Source organism: Nanorana parkeri, unplaced genomic scaffold (genome assembly GCF_000935625.1).
Source record: "Nanorana parkeri isolate BGI_ZX_2015 unplaced genomic scaffold, ASM93562v1 scaffold718, whole genome shotgun sequence".
NCBI lineage: Eukaryota > Metazoa > Chordata > Amphibia > Anura > Dicroglossidae > Nanorana > Nanorana parkeri.
Genome location: NW_017306986.1, coordinates 749,938 through 770,552, shown reverse-complemented (window position 1 = coordinate 770,552; position 20,615 = coordinate 749,938). Strand labels below are relative to the sequence as shown.

Genomic DNA, 20,615 nt, shown 5'->3' with positions numbered 1-20,615 from the left:
CCACGGAAAGAGAAAAAAAAGGGGGCACAGCAGAGGTGTAGAGGGAAGTCTGGACAGTGCAGAAGGTGAAAAATGCTGGGCAGGTGGGATAATGAAAAGGAAAACCAATACAACAAGGTCCCCAGAGAGTTTTGATAGCGTTTTTGGGTTATACAACAATCAAATGCATTAAAAAAAAATAATAATAATTTGTGTTCTTCCTGGAGTCAAGTCAAACTTTATTCTGGAGCCAACATTGGCAGGAATTGTAACAAAATGACCATGTTCCCTTACCGCAAGCTCAGATGAACTGTTCAGCTTCATGGTGCAGGAGCCCAATGGAATCATACTGTGCACAAGAGAGATATCTTTGTTCTCCAGCCGTTTCAGGTAGCGAACAATGTTGGTTTCTGAATGATAACTAAGGAACACAATGCATAATTAGAATGGCATTTTAGAGTTCTGGTTTCTGAAATGTTGATATCCCAAGAAACGCACCTGTTAAAAACTGTGTGCGTGAGGAATTTGCTAGTTCTCTTGAAAGCAGTGGCTAGGATGCTTTTACTCTCTTCATTCATGTTTTCAGCAACCAATTCCTGCACAATAAATGGAACTTCAAAAACCACCAAAGTAGAATACAGGCAGTCCCCAGGTTACATACAAGATAGGGGTTTGTTCTTAAGTTGAATTTGTATGCAATTTGAATGTGCATTTATTAAGTGTAACTCAGCCAAAAAAAAACATTTTTTAGTTTTGGATAGCATAGGGAAGGGTCATGGTTCTTTTGCCATCTGTTCCTGTTCAGAAAATATAATTTAAACATTTGTTTATTTAAAATGACAACAAAAAAAAAGTTTTTCTATTGGTAATTTTATTTTATAAAAACTTTATTTGTTTGCATTTGTAATTGTTTATTTTAAACCTTTTCTTTACTTTGTTTAAATTTTTTTTGTCTTTTTAATTACATTTTTTTTAACTTTATTTTTTGTATTTTAATGCTGGGAGCCATAGGCAGCCTGCTATTGGATATTTCAAATTGCAATAGCCAATAGCAGCCTGGCTATTGCATCTGCCCCCTGCCTGCTGTCAATCAGCAGAGGAGGGGCCTGAAGCAGAAAGTTCTCTATCAGGTGCCCCATGCTGATTGACAGCAGACAGTGGGCGGGTGCAATAGCCAGCTTGCTATTGGCTATCGCATTTTACAATATCCAATAGCAGGCAGGGTATGGCTCCCAGACTGCAATGAAGAGTAGGCAGGGGGGCGGGGCAGAGGAGCCAGACCAGGAGACCGGAGGATCGTCCGGACTGGGGAAGCCGACGGAACGGCTGAACTAGAGCTGCAGCTAACGATTATTTTCAAAATCGATTAGTTAGTCGATTATTAGGTTCGGTTAATCGGATAAAGTAAAATAAATAAATAATTGAGGTACGGCGCACAGCTTGTGGAGCTGTGAACAGGGCCAACTTATCGGAAGCCGATTTAATCGATTGAAAAAGTTGAAAACTTTTTCAATAATCGATTATGTTGATTAGTTGTTGCAGCCCTAGGCTGAACAGGAAGCCGGCACATCAGCGGAGGTACGTGGGGCATTGTCTGTGTCCCCGCTGCCTCCGCCAAACACAGGCGCGGAGAGCAGCAGGGATTTGAAAGGACACAGGCCGCTGCAGCCACAGTTCTCCTAAATGTACCGGCGGCTGCCGGTACATTTAGGAGAACTGTGGACCCCGTAAGTACGGATTGTCCGTAAGTGGGACGTCCGTAACCCGGGGACTGCCTGTAATGTAAAAGGGAAATGTATACAAAGCTGCAAGAGGTCTGCTGGGGTCCAAGCATTGCAGGTAAGATTCAGGCCACCACAACACTCCTTCCCCAACTGAACCGAATCATTTGGCTCATTATACGCTTTTAGCAGGGCACTTAGCAGGGGTCAGAAGTAGTTGCCAAGCACCCAGAAAATGATGGAGGCAGGTAATATAAAACATGCCCATAACAAAGCAAATGTTTGGTGATGGAGAACATTTGTGAAATCCTTTCACAAGTTCAAGCAAAATAGCTACAGAATACCAGATTTCATATATTTTTGGGTAATGATTGATAAACACATTTATGTATGTTTTTGCAGTGTTAGGGACAGCCAGAAAAAAAAAGCCTGTGTGTGTTGTAATGTAGTCACCGCTCCAAGCTCACTCCCGTGATGGACTACAATCTCCATTTTGTTAACCAATTTGTATTGGGATTGTAGTCTATCACATGAGCGAGTTTGGAACAGTTGCTACTTTACAACACACAGGGACCATGGGGAACAAAAGTAGCCACCCTCCAGAAGGAAGGACAGTGTCACCACCAATTCAGAGATGATTTAAGGATCTACAGCCGAGTGATACACAAATGTGAAACTTTTGTTAATAGTTAGGGTACTTAAAAGAATTTGTAAGATTTAACTCCTGAGTTTAGTGTCATCTCTCGCCATATGAATCTGAGAAACCAAAAAGGTGAGGCATATACACCCATACACAATTATGCCAGCCAGTGGCCACAATATGTATATGTGGGCAGCCATATTAGTACATATGGTGGTGCTGCATCCTCTCTAGTAGCGCTGCAAAATAGGGGGTCTTGATGATCCAGGTTTTAGATTTTAATCAAAGGCAGGCAAAAAAGGTACTTTTCTTTCTCAAAATTATGAAAAAGCTGCTCTGGTGATTCATACATCCTTTAATGGCAGGCCCACTTAAATCAGAAAAAGGGACAGATAAAGCTTGAAGTTCTTTTGGATTGTACTTACTGCAGAGGATTCACAGCCGAACACCCATAACAGGTCATCAAGATCTTTCTCCTTAATAGTCTCATCAATAGACACTCCAAGCTGTAAACATTTAAAAAAAAAACACCTATTAAAAAGGGTTTTTAACTAGTGTTGCTCATAATCATGCCCGGACCATACTGTTTGCTATTACTCCACTTTCCCACAGCTTTGCATTGCTTCACTGAATAAGGCAGTATGTCATTGCTGTGCTCATTGGAAAATAGGCAGAAGCTCTGTTCGTTTTTTTTAAGCATATTTGGCTTCTGCAGAGCCAACTCTTTACAAGTGTGAATCAGAAAACTAAAAGATGCATCTGTTGTAGCAGACATTACTTACTGAACCATCACTGAAAACACGAAGATTAATCTCGCACTGTGCGGCACGATTCAGGACCTCTTTAACTGGACAGCCACAATGTATCTTCAATGTGTCAAAAAACATCTCGTCATGCAACTGATGCCCAGCTCTCTTCAGACCTAAACCAACAATATGGACAGCTGTTGGCACAAATCTAGAAACATTGCAAAGGGTTTTGTTTTAAGCATTTTTTATTTTTTGGAAAGAGTGTGGAACCCCTGCCACTACTGTGTCCCCCTGTTGAGAGAGCAACGGAGTCCAAATTTTACAGCTGAAATTGGAGATAAGAAAAAGTCTCCAAGTGAGGGGAAATAACTTAATTGTCACTGGAACAGATTTTCACTTGAATTGGGCTGTGTCTCTGGGGCAGAAAGGAAAAAAGGAGGAGATGCTCTACAAATAAACAGATGACAAAAAAATAAAATAAAAACCTTCTGAGGTCTATCCCCGCCGTCATGGGACAGAGATGGCCTAAGCTGCCAACCACCAAACAAAGTTATGTGGGAGAGAGGAGAGTCATACTCTGGTATCGATAATAAAACTCCTAGGAGGGTAATTTATCAATACTGGAGCAGCAGTGTATTTTCAAATCTTAAAAGTGACATTAAAGGCTCATTTTTCCCCCCTCCCCCAAATGTTAGTGTAGGGACTTGCCTTAAATGAGGTCTCTTAATCCAATCATCTTTTTTCCCAGTAGATTTCAGCTGTCCCTCCAGCGCTGGTGTGGGTCTCCGATCCAGCACCGACTCCTGTCCTCCTCTCCTCTGACATTCCACAGTGTCTGCATGTGGGTGCGCGCTGCTCCATATACTTACCTTATGTCTCTCCTCGTCCCCCAGCCGAACATCTGAACTGGGCATGCTCCCGCCCCAAGATCCTTTGCGACCGCCTGAGAAATTCAGATGTTCGGACGGGAGCATGCAGCAGTTACAAAGGCAAGTATTAACCCTTTGATAAAAAAAATTTTTAATCGTTTTGCATACATCTACTGCTTGTTAGCAGTAGATATAGGGAAAAACATGCGAGGGTTTAATAACCCTTTAACTGAACTGAAGAGAGATGCCGATTGGTTGCCGTGGGCAACTGCTCCAGATTTGTTTTTTTTCTGGGGATAAATTGTTAATCTACCTAGTGTGTAGGCAACATTGGCAGATAGAAGGGACCATGAACACAGAGGCTCCTTTACACTTGGCACAGTGAGTGTGCTGCACCTGCCTGCATCATCCATACACTTTAAAATTGAAAAAAATAACAATTTAAAAACCAAAATGCAACATGATGTACCATTCCTCAGACGAGGTTGCTGCATTCGTTTTCTTTAGGATCACTTCATGAAATTAAAGGATAAAAAGATTAAAGCTTTAACACATTTCCAGTTTCTTCTCGTCTATGCTCATTTCTCCATTGTTTAGATGGGAGGAACCCAGGTTGTCAAAAGGCTGGACATCAAACATTTCTGCCCTAATTAATTTCTGTTACATTGTGGATTGATGAAACAAGTAGTTTACAAAATATAGCTGGGGCTGTCTGCTTTTTTCGCTGACAGAAAGTGACAGACACTTCATTTCTAGCAAAATCAAAAATTGTATTTTATGTACTTGCTAAAAACGTTCCGAGCCTGAAAAATTAAAACTAATAAAAATAGTAAATATACAGCTACTCCTCACTTAACCTACCGGTTTAACGACCACTCAAACTTACAACCAGCTCTCAACCAGTTAGTATTGTGCACTGTACGAGAACGTGGGTAAAGCTCATCTTGCATCACCCTTTCTCAGTCTAGGTCTGGATCCCGCAGTATTCACTACTGTACATTGGTATTTGCGGTAAGCAAACCTAAGTCATGTACTGTATAGTAGAGGCAATTTCCTCTATTCACCTAGTGGCCAATTCGCTTACCAACCTAGTCTTAGGAATGGATTTCTGTTAAGAGGAGTGTCTGTATTCAGTTTTTTTTTCTTACGTTTAGATATACACTTTAAGAACTGACTAAGTAACCAACTCGCTATCTTTCTTCAGGCTTTAGGCCTGACAAAGTTAAATCATGTAATCTACATTATGCATTTTAACAAAATCATAGTTAAACCCAGCAGTAGGGGGGAACACACACACAATAATGGAGTGGTGTTGGGTTTTTATTGGTGTATGTGATCTCCAACAGGAGGCTTTTCCTCACTTCCTGTCCCTGTGAAGCCAGTACAAGGATAAGGGATACAGGTGTCACCAGAAGACACAAATAAAACTGGACATCATCCTACAAGAGCAAAAAGTTTGGTTGGCATTCAGCTTTAACCAGATGTCTGGAAGACACTTCACCGTACCTTCTGCAAGTATCAATGTGGCATTGTGAACTCTCCGTGCTATATGTTTCAGGCCATTTGGGCCATGGTAGACACAGAACATAGCAGCCATGTTTGCCAGCAGAGCCTGCAGAATAAAAAAGGACAAATAAGCCGTGTTTACAATATGCGCTTCTGTGTAAGAAAATACAAAAGATCACACTTTTCCTGGGTGTGCCTTTCACTTGCAATACCCTGAGAGAAAAATGTAAACAATATACAACCTGACATTAGAAGGACTTCTACAAAATAAAAGCAAGTAGGGAAGGGTCAGAACCTCTGATGGGTTTTTAATTGCTTTATATGTCCTGGGATTTCCCTTAATTCTGGGGAGATATTCCATCTATTCTGTATTGTGTGTGGACAGGCAGTGCAGGGAAATCTCCCTGAGAACATAGGCCACAGTTACACTTTTAGGGGTCTATTTATAAACAATTTGCATGGCCATTCACACTGTAAATATCTGAACATTTGTTTTGTGCAAACATTGGCATACATATACACATATAATTTGTTTTCCTCCTAAGGGAAATTGTTAAAATAAAAAAATTCCCTATGCTGCTAAACTCCATCTAGTGACCATGATGCAGTTTTTTTTTTAAATCACACCAATTGATGAGATCTAAAAAGTGTCCCAATTTCTAAAAGGACACTTGGAGGCCTGTTTAGAAACCATTTGCTGAGCCATTTGTCGTGTGAAATTGTATGTACATTCATTCTTGGCAAAAAAGTCAATGTTGGGATATTTTCTTTCAGAGTCAAATGTTATATCAGGAAAATAACATTGCCAATATTTTCTTTTCAGGTCATGTATAGTGACATAATAAAGGCTTTTCTTGTTGGTAATGGTGTAACTTGTGCAGCCATTCCCAGTAACTGAAGTTACCTGTGCAGTGCAGATGTTGCTAGTGGCTTTATCCCTTCGGATGTGTTGCTCTCTGGTCTGCAGTGCAAGCCGATAAACTTCCTTTCCAGCAGCATCTCTAAAGTATGAATAGAATGCAGCATGAAGAAACTGAGAAAGCATTGCACACACCCTCCTCCCCCCACCTTGCCTTGCAGTAATTCAATATTTTTTATATTATCAGACAATTTAAAGAATTGTGACAACGTGGGGCAACAAACCAAAGCCCATGGCACTGCTACCTACAAGAATTTTTGTAAAAAGAAGCCCATTAGGTTTTACAAGCAATGCAAATATAAAATTCTTGTGGATTAATGGGTATAAGACAGTAATAGAAATCTCTGGAGAATTCTACTTACATTTAATGAAGGTAGATAATGTTTTACATGTACACAAATTCACCTCATACAGTCGCTTACCAATAATTAAGCAGAAAATATGACAGGCTGCAATTGCTGTGCTTACAAAGCACAGCAATATAACCAAGCTGTAGACATACAGAACGGAATAGAAGCAAGCAGTATACATTTTAAACAGATGTTATGATGCTCATAAAATGCAGTGAACCAAGTTAAAATGTATACCGCAATAAAAGCACAGGGTAAAGTGTACAGTATGTAAGCTCCAAGGCCCCTTTCACACAGGTGACGTGTGTTCTGATCAGCAGAGGATTGTTGCACAGATCCCCTTGCTGATGGAGCAGTACAAAACGCACGTCACCCTTGTGACATCCAAGCCTGTTCAGTTTTCTTTTTTTCCACCATGCCAAGATGGAGGATGAAACTGAACTGGCCGGACCCATGTTAAGTCTATGTGTAAGTTAGGTCTATGGCTAAGTGGATATGTGCATTTACATCCGATTTAACCATTCAGGTCTGCCAAACATAACTGCTTTTTTTTTTTTTTTAGACCTAGATGGACTTTGAGATATTGACGTTGACAGACTCATGTCCGTTTACATCCAATTACCCATTGACCAACACTGAGCTTCCAAATTGGGTCTGTCTGAAAAATGGACACATGAACCTGATCAGAACACTGTGAAAAGGGCCCAACAATGATCTTTTACAAGTTTGCTTTCTTTGGACCATTAAATATACCATTGAAAGGGTTTCATTATATCTGTTCCACAAGGGCAAAAGATAAATTTTTCTCCTGCCAGAAATCCAGTGAGCTGCTGCTAACTTCCTGTTTTCTCGGTCTGTGCTGCACTAAAAACAAAAAACAGTATAATCAGCCCTGCCAATTCACCTGTGAAACTACAGGACACCGCCCCCATGTAATAAAAAGATAGAAATTTGTTTTATTTTTTGTTCACAACGGTTTTGTGATTATGTTTTATGTACTATGCATTTACGTGCATCAAAAAAAGGTTGGCAAATGGGAGGAAGGTATTCTGTAGTGAAAATAAGGGGCTGGCAGCCTAGGGTGACAATAGACCACCATAGGAACAGTATAACCATAGCACAAGGAGTGTATTACTGGCAGGATCACCAGGAATTACGTTCAAGGAACCATTAGATCATTCATTTCTGCAGGATTAAAAACGAACAATGTGTTCATGTAATCACAACAGATTCCGCAGTCTAAATATTTTATGTGCAGTTGATGCGTTAGTCATCGTTGTTAGTCAAATCTATCATGTGAGGCAAGGTAAATATCATTACAAGGCAGGCTGACAGCAGACATCAGCTGCTACTGTAGAGTAACTAGCAACAGACAATAAATCGTTTTTTGTGCCTTTCAGCTGAGAACATTTTGCAGAAAGCTGCCTCTGTAGTGTTTGAATAGAATAGGATGCTAGAGAGAATTCTTTAACATGGCAGGACCTCTGAAAACAATTGGTCACACTGTGCTTCTTTGTCCAGCTAGTGAACTGTGGTATGCCACAGATTTTGTTTGTAGGTAGAAGATTCTCCAACTGTCTGGCAGTGTGTCTATGTAATAAAATTCTCTAAAGTTCTCACACAACTATATGGGAAATTTACTAGTGATGCACTTTTCCTATAAATAAAAAAAAAGTGACTTGCTATACAAAGCAGGCACTAGGTAATAAAAATAAAAATAATCCAATACAACATTCATATGACCAGTATTACCCAAAATATGGTGAGGTGATAAAGTGGCCATCATCTATACAGTATAGACTTATGTGGGTGAAATGAAGGGCAGAGAAAGACACGCATACCTCTGCAAGTGTGATGGTAACACAGATTTACCAACATTAGACATACACAGAAATTCTTTACACAGCTAGAAACTGCTATACAAGTGACTAGACGGGAGGACATGGGAAACCATCGGTGCAGCAGGGGGAGAAGACACGCTTCAGTGACTGGAGTAGCAGTTAACCCTTGCAGTGCCAGGATGCCACTGCAAGAGTTGAGAACTTTTCCCTGGAGTTATTCTTTAAATTCACAGAGATAGCAGTTCCAACAGTTTTAAAGACGGGACCTGGACTCTGCAGTTCACTCGGGCCTCAGTAGCTTGTAGTGACAGCCAGGTTCCAGTGCCAAGCCTAGTTGCTGAAGCCATCAACTCCTGCGCATTCAATCCTTAGTGTATATGCTGTAGATGAGAATGCATACACAATACTTCAGCATTGTGTTTGCATCAGAAGTGTAGTGATCCGAGTGATGTCATGGTACTAACTTCCCGTCAGAGGGAAGGATCAGAGAGCTGGTGCAGCTTTGCCCATCCTCTACCTGCAACAACAACAACAACAAAAAAGAAGAAGAAGAGCTCCAGGTCACAATGATGGCGGACAATCTGAATGACCTTTGTGTTTATTGTGCAAGCATCACATGCTCACGCAATGCCATTCAAATTTATTAATTTTAAACTATGTACTCATGGCTCATTTTAGAGGTTAAGTGTTGGGTGAGGGTTAAGTGTTAATATAATCTACAAAATAAGTCCTTATGTGTTAATGGTTCAGACAGCAGAAGGAATTAAATTTAATACTTGAGCTTCATATACTTTAATACTTGAGCTTCTGGTATCAGGAGGCTGGCTCCATGCTCCCTCATCACTTGTGACGAGAGAGCATGGAGCTGGCTTCCCGGTCAATCAGGAATCCGGGCAGCGTGCAATGACACAGCGCCCGGCTTTCTGATTGGCCGTGAAGCCGGCTTCATTGCTAATCGGGAAGCCAGGTGGCGAGTCTTTACACGCCACCCAGCTTCCTTAATGGGACTTCCGGTATCAGCAAATACCGAATTTTTTTTTTTATATATCGGTACTCGATTCCCAAAAAAAAAACAAAAACAAAAAAACACAGTATCGGTGCATTCCTAATCAAGTGTTTTATAGTTACGGGCACTAGGAGATTTAAAAAAAAAAACAACCTACATTTTGGTGTAAAAACAACTGTACCATGCTAACAGCACTAAGAACTAACATACTACTAAGTCTCCAACTTCCCTGAGACAGCCTGGGCCACTCATGTATAAAAAAAAAAAAATTTATACCGAGTCGCAGCATTGCAACACGTGGAAGGGGTAGCATCTCACATACAAAGATTTGTAACCAATATATCTTTCCTAGGAAGCCAAAGTACAGATCATCCACATACCTTGTCACACCAACCATCCTTCCAGGCATCATGCGAATTAGATTCTCCCTGACAGCAAAGAAAGCCGCGTGTGGTCCTCCATAGCCAAGAGGCACACCAAATCTTTGAGAGGTTCCCAGAGCTATATCCACCCCAAATTCCCCAGGAGGTCTCAGGATGCACAGTGCCAGAAGGTCAGTTGCGCAGCAGGCCAATGTCTGATAAAAAAAAAAAAGTTAGAGTTATTACCATCATTTTTTAAAAGCATAGTGTGAGCCATATGAATGATTTCTCTTTTTAATTATAGTCAGACCATCACTTCATACATTTGTCGGGGGGGAGGAAATTGAAAACAAAGTAAATTAAAAGGCTTTGGGAAAGGAATTCAAGGGCTTCCCCTTTAGAAAATTTGAGATTTTCAGTCATTTGTTTCTCGCTTATAGGCCTTTAAATGTGGCTTTATCAAGCAAGTTAAACATGTTTTCTTCCCCTTGGCTGTGTCAGAGATGTACAACAAACTCCCTGAAGGTAAACATTCCTGAATCTAGGCAAAACTAAGCCCCCATTTTAGCTTCTTAGGCCTGTGTAACTACATTAGTAGTAGTATACATTCTGCATATTAATGCAAAGGGAGAAAATAGTGTATTGGGGGGTAACAGTACAGCAATTTCTCTTACTCCATTTTGGTGAGCTATATCAACCAGCTGAGTAAAGTCTTCCACTTTTCCATTTGTATCAGGATATTGAAACAAAACACCGCTGATGTCTTTTCCACTGAAGTCCATCTCATGTGGCAACCTTAGTTCTGTTGTAACGCCAATGTAGCTGAAACATAATAGAAAAAACAGCCGGTAATATATAATGTAGACAAAAATAGCAGTCAAACCTCACATTTTACAGTAAGATTCCTACAATGGTCGGAACAGAGAAAAAAGCTTCTTTTTTTTTTAAAGATAATTACAAAATTAGTAGACAGTGTGGCCTGACAGTATGGAAAGTATATACAGTTCCGGGGTGGATCACTAGAGGAATCAGCAGGAGAAAGGAGATCTTGATTTTCCTATAAAAGAGCTTCGGTTAAACCTCATTTAGAATATGGTGTCCAGTTCTGCAGACCTAACAAAAAGATTGATAAGAGAACGAGTACAGAAATGGGCAACAAAAATGGTGAAAGGTCTGAGGGATAAAACTTAAAGTATTAATTAAATTAAAGCCTCTGTTTTTTGCATATATCTACTGCTAGTAAGCAGTAGATATATACAAAAAGTGTTTAAAAAAAAACGATTTCAAAAGGTGGTCCATACTTACCTGTGTCTTCCTCGCGCGCTCCCGTACGAAAATGTGACAATTCTCGGGCGGCTGCAAAGCATCTTGGGGCGAGCGCATGCGCAGTTCACATTTTGGGCCGGGAGACGAGGACAGACACAAGGCAAGTCTATGGACGTGTGCACCCACATGCAGACACCATGGGACAAGAAGTGCCAGCAAGGACAGAGTAATCAGCGCAGGATTGGAGACCCGCAGCAGCGCTGGAGAGACAGCTGAACAAAAAAGTTGACTTTAATGTCACTTCAAGTGACAGACTCAATAGGCCACTTGGTCTTTTTTCTGCTGTTACTTGTCTAGGCTTAGGTCTCTGCATAAAATAAGAGGTTTGTTGAATCACTTGTGGCTAAAGATTACCATTGCACCAAAGGCTAAAATGAACATGGTTGATGTTCATGTGCAACCAAACACACACAAGTTATTGTTACATTCAGAGCTCTGATTCAGAGTTCAATTCAGAGCTCTGACTATGGGTCCCAGAGTTCATATGGGAAACAAAATGTCCCTGTGACAAAATACAGTTTAAAAGGAGAACTATGGGGTTAAGGCTTTTCCCCATAATTCTCCTTAGGGTAACGGGAGGACACAAACTAGCGTCCTCCCGTCACCCTAGACTCAGTATACTGCGAGCTGTAGCTCGCGGTATACCGAGACGCCACAGTATACCGCAAGCTGCTGCTCACGGTATACTGAGGCGCCGCAGCTGAAGCGGATCCCGACAATTGTGTCTGGATCCGCCCAGCTGCGTGACTGACAGCTGGCTCTGCCTATATAGAGGCAGAGCCAGCTGTACCCTCCCCTCCCCCGTCCGTTCCGCCAGTCAGCGATGGCGGATCGGAGCGGGGAGGGGGGAATCCAGCCCCTCCGGTCACGGCAGAGAGCCGTGACAGGAGCGAGAGGTGAGCGAACGCCGGCATGTGTTCGCTCACCTCCCGATCTACTAAGCTAGAACTATGAGGTGAGTGAAAAGCACTCACCTCATAGTTCTTTAAGTACTCTTGCAACACCAGTTTTAATATATGTTGCTGGTGGTGGGAGTTAAAGTGGAACTGTAACCAAGAACATTGACTTCTAAAAAGCATCAGTGCATTTGATTGAAGGTGGTATTTTACAGTAACGTTTTATATGTCTGTACAAAATGTTGTCTGTACAACATGTCTGTGAAAAAAAACATAGTTTAGATAACTATAGTGGTTAGGTCTATTTTTGAATGTGTTTGAATTATGCATTTACATATTAGAAACATTGATCACAGCTTGTTTATCTAGTAAAAATAAACTGACAGAACCCAAGTTCTTTACCTAGCAGTCATAAGATACATGGGCCAGGAAGAGTAGAAACCAGGGAACAAATAAGAAATGTATAGATTTGTTAGTAGTAACTAAGATTATTTACTTGGCTCTTGTCTGTACCACAGCAATTGTTTGAGGATGACATCTGCTGTCCACATAGAACTTCCTCCTCTTGTTGTGTCTATAAAACATAAAAAAGGAACAGCCAGATCAACTAAAAAAGAAAATCAGGGCTATTCTCCTTAGGGTAACGGGACACAAACTAGCGTCCTCCCGTCACCCTAGACTCAGTATACTGCGAGCTGTAGCTCGCGGTATACCGAGACGCCACAGGCCTACTATGGGGAGTACCCCTTGGTACTCCCCATATGCCTCAGTTTTGCAGCTAAGACATACCAAGAGAAACAGAGGCATGGTACCTGGTGTTCTTTACCCTACAATGGATAACAAGTTGGTCCTTAGGCTCTTCCAGATTGTGCAGCTCTTTAAAGGAGCACCTGGTAGGAGTCTTGGGTCACAGTACCACATCTGTCTAGGACAATCCAGAGCAATGTGAAAATCACCAGAACGCCCTCCCATCCCAATCCTGCGAAGCAGACTGGTTAGGACTTTAGAGGAGGAAAGGTGTAGATCAGAGTGTACTGATCCTATGGAGCCCCCCAGGCCACCTACTGTTCCTGCCGGACAATCCCCGTACCTGGAGACAAACCTGTCCAAATGTCTGTTGAACCTGGAAGCCAGCAGGTCCATATCTGGTCTCTGCCACCTGTTTTGGAACACCTGTGTGTTCTATAGTGACCACTCCTCTGGGTCCAGACACTGCCAGGTGACACCTGCATGTCAATTGATCCATTCCTGGAAGATAAGTGGTGTACAAGGCTAGAAGTTCTGCCTAGGACAGAACCCACTGAAATGCTTGCCACAGCAGGACTTCTGGCTCCTCCCCGAGTCAATATATGCCACTGCCCTGGTGTTGACCAACTAAATCCAATTTAGACGACCCTCCAGCCAGGAGGTCCAGTGTTGCAGAGACAACCAAACTGGGCAAAGTTCCAGATGTTTACGAAGGCAGATCCCTCAGACATCCAATCCCCCGCATCAGAGTACCCAGGACTCCTACCCAGCCTGACATCATCTATCCAAGTATTGTTCTGCTGACTAAACACCATGTAGTATGGGTGTGGAGTAAAATTGGACTGCCTCATCTACCATCAGCTCCAAAACTAATGCAGAAGCACATTTCTTGGCCTGAATGTAAACACTAAGGGCTCCAAGACCCAAGGAGGTGGTAGATGCCGCTTTTGGCTTGGGAACTGAATAGGTTGGAGTAGCAACCACGCAACAGTTTTGCCACAGGGCAGGAGGGGGGCTCGACTCCCAAGCAATAATTGTTTTTTTTAATAATAGATTTCCATGTACAGTTGGCCTAAAGCTGTGTAAGGGGCCCCAAAATTTCAGATGGCTGCCCTGCTTTCGAAGCCACGTGCAGGAGCAGCATTGGGAAGGCGCTTCAACACGGAAAGCAAGCAGAGTGCAGCACATAAGCTCAACACTCCACCCAGCAGATGACATCAGCAGTCAATCTTTTAGTGCTAACCCCTGCTGAAATTTGAAGGCACACGTAGCCCCAGCAGTGATTTAGCAGGAATCTTAAAAGAAAGCTTGTAAAAAAGGAGACTTCTCAGCAGGGCTGAAGAAAAAGGCATCCATTTACCTAGGATACTAGCAAAAACAACTGTGGACAGCTCGGCAGGAAGGTGACAAAGGGGCAGGGATACAATAAGTAATAGTGGCGTTACCTGCCTGATTAAAATTGTATAGTGGAGATATGCAAATCAGCAGGGTGGCTAAGAAACTGCAAATATTTAGAACAGGGGTAGCAAACCTCCAGCCCTCCAGCTGTGGTGAAACTACGAATCCCATGATGTATCTCTTCGGAAGTCATTTCTGTGGCTGTGAGAATCTTGCAATGCCTCATGGGATTTGTAGTTCCACCACAGCTGGAGGGCCGGAGGTTTGCTACCCCAGATTTAGAAGGTAAAAAAAAAAAAAATAATAATAAGAGCAAGGGCACTTACATACAGTATTTTAACTATTTTGTAGCTTGTCTGGTTACATGCTTTCAAAATATACCAAAACAGTAATTGACTGAAAAACAAAGAGACCAGTTCAAACCTATGGCACAACTGCATGGCTTCAGCAGCAGCTGTCCCTTCATCCAGTAAAGAAGCATTGGCCACATCCATCCCAGTTAGATCACACACCATAGTTTGATAATTCAGCAAGCTCTCCAGGCGGCCCTGCGACACCTCCGGCTGATATGGAGTATACTGAGTTACCCTAGTGAGAAATTCACAAATTCTTGTCAGAATAACATCATACATTATATACATAGGTTTATCAGTGATAAGGCAGACAGACAAATTTGGTTCTCAGTGGTCTCAAAGATTTTAGAACATCCACCTATTAGTTATGTGCTAGTCCTAGCCAGCTCAGTTGAGAGGGGGAGTGGGGGAGAAATAGGAATGATCTGAAACCATCCTCTCCTCCATTCACAAAACACCTTGTATTCTGTGAAAAGGAGTACAAGATATTTTATAAAATGGACAAGGGAAGGGGGAAGGTTAAGAGCTAGCCTTCCCCTACTCTACAAAGTAGGCAGCGTAGTTACCAGGATAGGAAATTGGGGCACTCACCAACAGAAAAACCCAACCGAGATTTACGCCACTACTTCAAAATGTGGCTGGAGATATGCAATCTAAAACTACAGAGTCAAAAAATGTGCCCATCTACCATCGTTTTGGTTTTTACTGTTGCTAGTCATTAATAGTTGGTGCTCATTTATTTACCCATCAATTTTGAAGTTAACCTGTCATATATGTCATTGCTTTTCATTTTCATAGCTGCAATTCAGAATTAAGAACAAAATAAAAAAAAAAAAAAAAACACAACCTCAACCAGTGGAAGTTTTTTTAGAGGCTTACCTAAATCCGACACATTTGCAGCATAATAAACTGCACAGAAGTGGACCTTACCTATGACTGGATGCTGCATAAGGGTTTATGGAACAAAGTGGCATACAGATGCAATGTTTTATTTAATTGCGTAATTAATCTGCACCAATTCAAACACAAGGGGCGAAGGGGGTTCTTCTCAGTTCGAGCCGTTAGGGTCTGGAACTCGTTGCCACAAGCAGTGATTTCAGCTAATAGTGTGGAATCGTTCAAGAAGCTTTTGGACGATTTCCTGAGAAACGGTACAGGAACTCCTAATAACGAGATGACTCAGGGATCTATATATACACACACACACACACTAGGATGGACTTGATGGACATGTGTCTTTATTCAACCTCAAATACTATGTAACTATGCAAGTTCAACTGCTGTATATTCAAGCATTGTTTTGCAGGCAATGGATTCTTACATTCTGTATTCAAAATCACAGAGAAAGGATTTTAAAAACAGTTTTTGTGCCAACAGACTCTAGTCTAGTGTTGTCAGATACGAGTTCATTCAAGCAAACTGTATATCATGAGACCATACCCTGCTACAGAGTTATTATTTAATGAAACCTTGGACTTGCATGTTCAGACTTAACAAGAAAAGAAAATTTACAAGCACAGGTTTCATTTTCTGTTCTCCAATCTTTTGTCATTTATTTTCTTCTCACGTCCCTGGAATTTGTTGGCTCGGTTTCCAAGGAGACCAAATTCCAACCAGCAATTTTGGAGGAGATGTTAGCAGAGCTTTCACCATTAACACATACTTTGCCTGAATGTGTCCTGAAATTCAAGGGAGTCAGCCCAGTTGTTACACCACTCAATCTGTCACCTTGCATGGTGTACAAAACCACCCTCCATTGCTCTCATTTCCCACAGACCTAACACAGCCCTCTCCCCTCCATAGTTGCCAGGTGCCCCATACTGCAAGGCAGTCCAGAGTGTAAAATGCAGTAAATATGTATTTTGTTATGGTTTCTAAAAGGTACATAACATACACACACTGGGAGTAATTCACAGTAGTTCTTATTCTGCATGTACGTATGCTGCACAGTGGCACAGTCTTGTCATTGGCAGCCAGCCAATTTAAACAAGCCGGCTGTTGGCTTTACAATAGAAGTGATTCTAGCGACTCTGCTGCTGCCAGACCGCTTCTTCCGGCCAGTAAAGTCCCCCTCCACCCTGCTAGGTTTCCCGGGCTCCGCTGCCCCTCCTGCAGGCCTGGGACCGTCATGTTGGGTGCCAGCAGGAAGCTGGGGAGGAGAGTGGCTAACCTTCATTCAACGATCTTCTCCCCGCTCTATGGGACGGGGAACAATGCACATTACATCACTTCCGGTCCCTGAGCGGTCATTGCTCGGTCCCTGGAGCCCAGCAATAAGCTATTGAAGGGCAATCTGCACTTCAATAACTTATTTAAAGTTGAGAGGTGACACTAGGTGTCATTTGGACCCCCAGTATCACCTTAAAGACCTGTCACTGCCAATATGCCATCAGATAGGGGGCTTGTAAGCCCCCCAATGTGATCGCAAATTAAGTTTTAAAATTAAAATGTAAATAGATTTAAAAACTGTTTTAATGTTCTCCGTGAGCATTTACGTAAACATGCGTCGGGTGTGCATTGGTACGAAAATGGTCGCGCTGCACATGTTGGACATCGCCGCACGCGCCAGAGTGAGCAATAATTTTAGGGACAATATTGACGTGCATCTCTAAACGGATGACCTGTTTGGGCTTATAAAGTGTCGTCTTTGGACTTTTTGGGGTACTGAATTTTGACACACACAACCTTGGCATGTTGGGTATCTATTTACTCATGGTAACCTCATCTTTTATATATTTTACAAAAAAAACAAAAATGGGTATTGTATTTTAGGGCACAAATTTTTTTTTTTTTTTTCACAAAGTTTTTGGGTTTGACAAAAAGTTGCGCTAATATCGTGCAACATAAAAATTTGCAACTGCCACCATTTTATTCTATAGGGTCTTGGCTTTCAGAAAATATTTAATGCTTGGGGGTTTTTAACTAATTTGCAGGCCTAAAATGTAGATTAGATCTTGAGTGCAAAATAGTCAAAAGGCCTTGACAGCAAAAGGATTCTTAAGGGGTTAATATATAATCTCTTAATTTACAACAGTCAGTTTGTCGCAGTACGTTTTCCCAGATTCTTGGTCAAGCATTCTTACACACACACCGAGACCAAAACAAAAAGCACTATACAGAGATGGATGCTGTTTGAACAAATACTAGGAGGTTAAGAAGGTTAACTACTTCAGCAGTATTTATCCTTAAATGGCAGCTTCAGAACTGCCGAGGTAGGAGATCCCATTCAAACAAATGAAATATTCCACTTAAGTGAAAAGGTCAAAAGAGGATACTGGAATTAAAAAACTGCAGTTCCACATACCTAAAATATCTAGGTCAAGTGAATGGGTGTCAAAAAGTAAAAGTTTAACTGCAATATATTAAATATTGCTCGGAACAGAATTTGGTTTATAATTAAGGCTTTAAAGGGCAATCCCATTAAAAGCAACTAAATCTAGGACCCGAGTGTTGCCAAAATGTTTTGTTTTGCTGTTCTCAGAATTAAATTGTTCATACCCACCATGAGTCCCTCTTTGCCTCCTGTAAACAATTACACTAGGGAAGTTAAAAAATAAGTTTAATGACTTTTAAAAGGAATGCAAAATTTAAAATGAAGAGGTTCCTTTATGTCTCTATATTTGCATGTGGTTGTACTGATGCTGCAATGAGTGATGCCAGGATAGATTATAGGAAATCATGAAACATAACCAGAGTAGATTAGTCCAAATTGTCAGATTTTCTAAACAAGAACATTCTTTACCAGATTAACAAGAAAACACCAATTGGATTTACAGTATTAAGGGTGGAGGCAACTGAATAGCCATTTTCATAATATCAGACGTGTGCAAAAATCAAAGACACTTGACATTGATAACCACTGCAAAATACCCAGTGTTCCCAAGTATGGCGGGTGCATGTGGCATCCTCCCTGATGCCCAGCAGAATGAGCAAGCTACATCAACATGCTCCCTCTGCACTTAACCAGGGTATTTTGGTGGTGGCTGCAACAGAGGAAGCAGCATCAGGAAATCACCAAAGAGCCAAAAATATAAGGTGGTTGGATGCATGGACTTACAAAGTCACTTGCCCTAAAAAATGCAAGATGGCAGTCGCTAGAAATTTTACTTAAAATGATCAGTCAACCCAAAATGGTTACTTAAAGTAGTAATATTAAAAACTCTCAAACCTTTTTTCAATAATGAATCCAGATCAAACAAATATACATTGTCCAGCAAAGTATTTATTTACATTTTTGCCCAAACACAATCACCACGTTTCTGAACAGTTGCTTCCAAGTCTTTCAGCTTCCCTGAACTTCCTGTCCAGTACAAGATCACAAAGGACAGAGCGGACTCCAGCGACTATCCATCTAATAGACTGGAAGAGGGAGGAAAGGGGGCCAGGGTTGTAGCTTGATTTGCAGTGTATGTGGAGACGCACAGCTTACTAGCACACACAGGGGTGACCGCTTAGCACTTTGCTTAAGAAAGAAGTCACTCTACAACAGGAAGTCGAGATCAGTGCTCAGGGGACCAGCTGATTCTGCAGGATACTAAAACTTTTAAACATCAAGGCTCAGCATCCATTGTAAGCGATTTCATCTGCATTTGAAATGGCTTAAAAACCATTTGACTGCCAATATCAGCTTTAAGTGCAACTCCCCTCCTGGTGATCTGTATACATTGCAAGGATTTGAGCAAAATTTGTTTGATTCCTACCCATCTAGTTTCTAAATAATTAATGTTGTTCACCATACCCTGTACTGACTGATTTCTGAATGGGGTGGTCAGCGCTCATTCTAACCACCTGGCCAAAACTCCTTGTTCTAAAGATAAAAGCTACATCACTTGTCAAAAATCGGATTGTCCCCTAATTAAAGAAATCCCTTTCTCGGAGCTGGTTCAGTAAACAGGTATAAACTGTAATTTAATCAAAAAAAATGAATATTTAATCATAAAGAAACGAATATGAACAAAAAAATCATCAAGGATGTCAACCTTTTCGAGCGCAGGCTTCTACTCAAGCAGGTGCACGATAAGGAGGGTTTACCCCTGGGTGGCATCCTTGATGATTGGAATTTTTCCAGGAAGGACTACAGGGCACTTAGAGACCTACAGGAGCTTTGGGAAGAGGGGCACATCTCCGATGAGGAGGAAGATGAATCTGAGGCCCCTCCTACCAAACAGCACTTTAAACGAAAGTCAAAGACGTTTCCGCCCTTGACGCAGAATATTAATATCTGGGATTTTGTTAAAAGGGTGAGTGAGGAGATTAAGAAAGGGGTGTCCATTAAAATTAAGGAGGATAACCTCTCCTCTCTGGAGAGAATAGCCCTGGATGATCTTAAAAGCAATAAAAGTATAGTGATTAAGCAGGCAGACAAAGGTGGTAATGTGGTCATTATGACCAATGAACATTACACAGAGATGGTTTTAAGGATTTTGGAAAATATCACCTGGTACTGTCCTATAGAACCCTCTGTAATTAGATCTTTCCAAGGGAATCTTGAGATAATATTGCAGGAGGCTTTGGATCTTGGCCTCATAGATAAGGGCACACTGGATTTTTTGAGGGTGCCCTTTCCACGAACGCAGGTTCTCTAGCCCTCCCCAAGATATATAAATCTTTGGAAAACCCCCCCGGGAGGCCCATAGTCTCCGGGTGTGGGTCGTTGACGGAGAATATCAGTTCATACGTTGATTATTTCCTTAAACCTCATGTAGAATCACTGGCTTCCTTTGTCAGAGACACTCCGCACTTGATTTCTCAGATACAGGGCTTAACAGTACCCCCGGGTACCCTACTGGTGGGCCTCGATGTAGAAGCCCTCTATTCTTCTATTCCACATTCCAAGGGGCTAAAAATGACTGAAAGATTCTTGGCTACCCTGGGGACTACAGAAAGCTCGCACAATGCTTTCTTAGTGCGACTCCTGGAATTCATCCTGACCCATAATGCCTTCCTTTTCAAC

General features: G+C 41.6%; 1 protein-coding gene across 1 annotated transcript in view; it reads right to left on the bottom strand.

The window, feature by feature from the left end:
- The window catches only part of GLDC (glycine decarboxylase), a 59,517-nt gene that overhangs the window by 10,991 nt on the left and 27,911 nt on the right, over positions 1 to 20,615 (bottom strand). Inside the window, exons 4-13 of the mRNA XM_018564059.1 lie at positions 14,733 to 14,897; positions 12,661 to 12,738; positions 10,617 to 10,764; positions 9,961 to 10,157; positions 6,369 to 6,465; positions 5,465 to 5,570; positions 3,123 to 3,262; positions 2,766 to 2,846; positions 478 to 575; positions 274 to 400 (exon numbers count right to left, since the gene is read on the bottom strand). Coding sequence (XP_018419561.1) covers positions 274 to 400; positions 478 to 575; positions 2,766 to 2,846; positions 3,123 to 3,262; positions 5,465 to 5,570; positions 6,369 to 6,465; positions 9,961 to 10,157; positions 10,617 to 10,764; positions 12,661 to 12,738; positions 14,733 to 14,897 — 1,237 coding nt within the window. The remainder of the gene's footprint in view (positions 1 to 273; positions 401 to 477; positions 576 to 2,765; positions 2,847 to 3,122; positions 3,263 to 5,464; positions 5,571 to 6,368; positions 6,466 to 9,960; positions 10,158 to 10,616; positions 10,765 to 12,660; positions 12,739 to 14,732; positions 14,898 to 20,615) is intronic.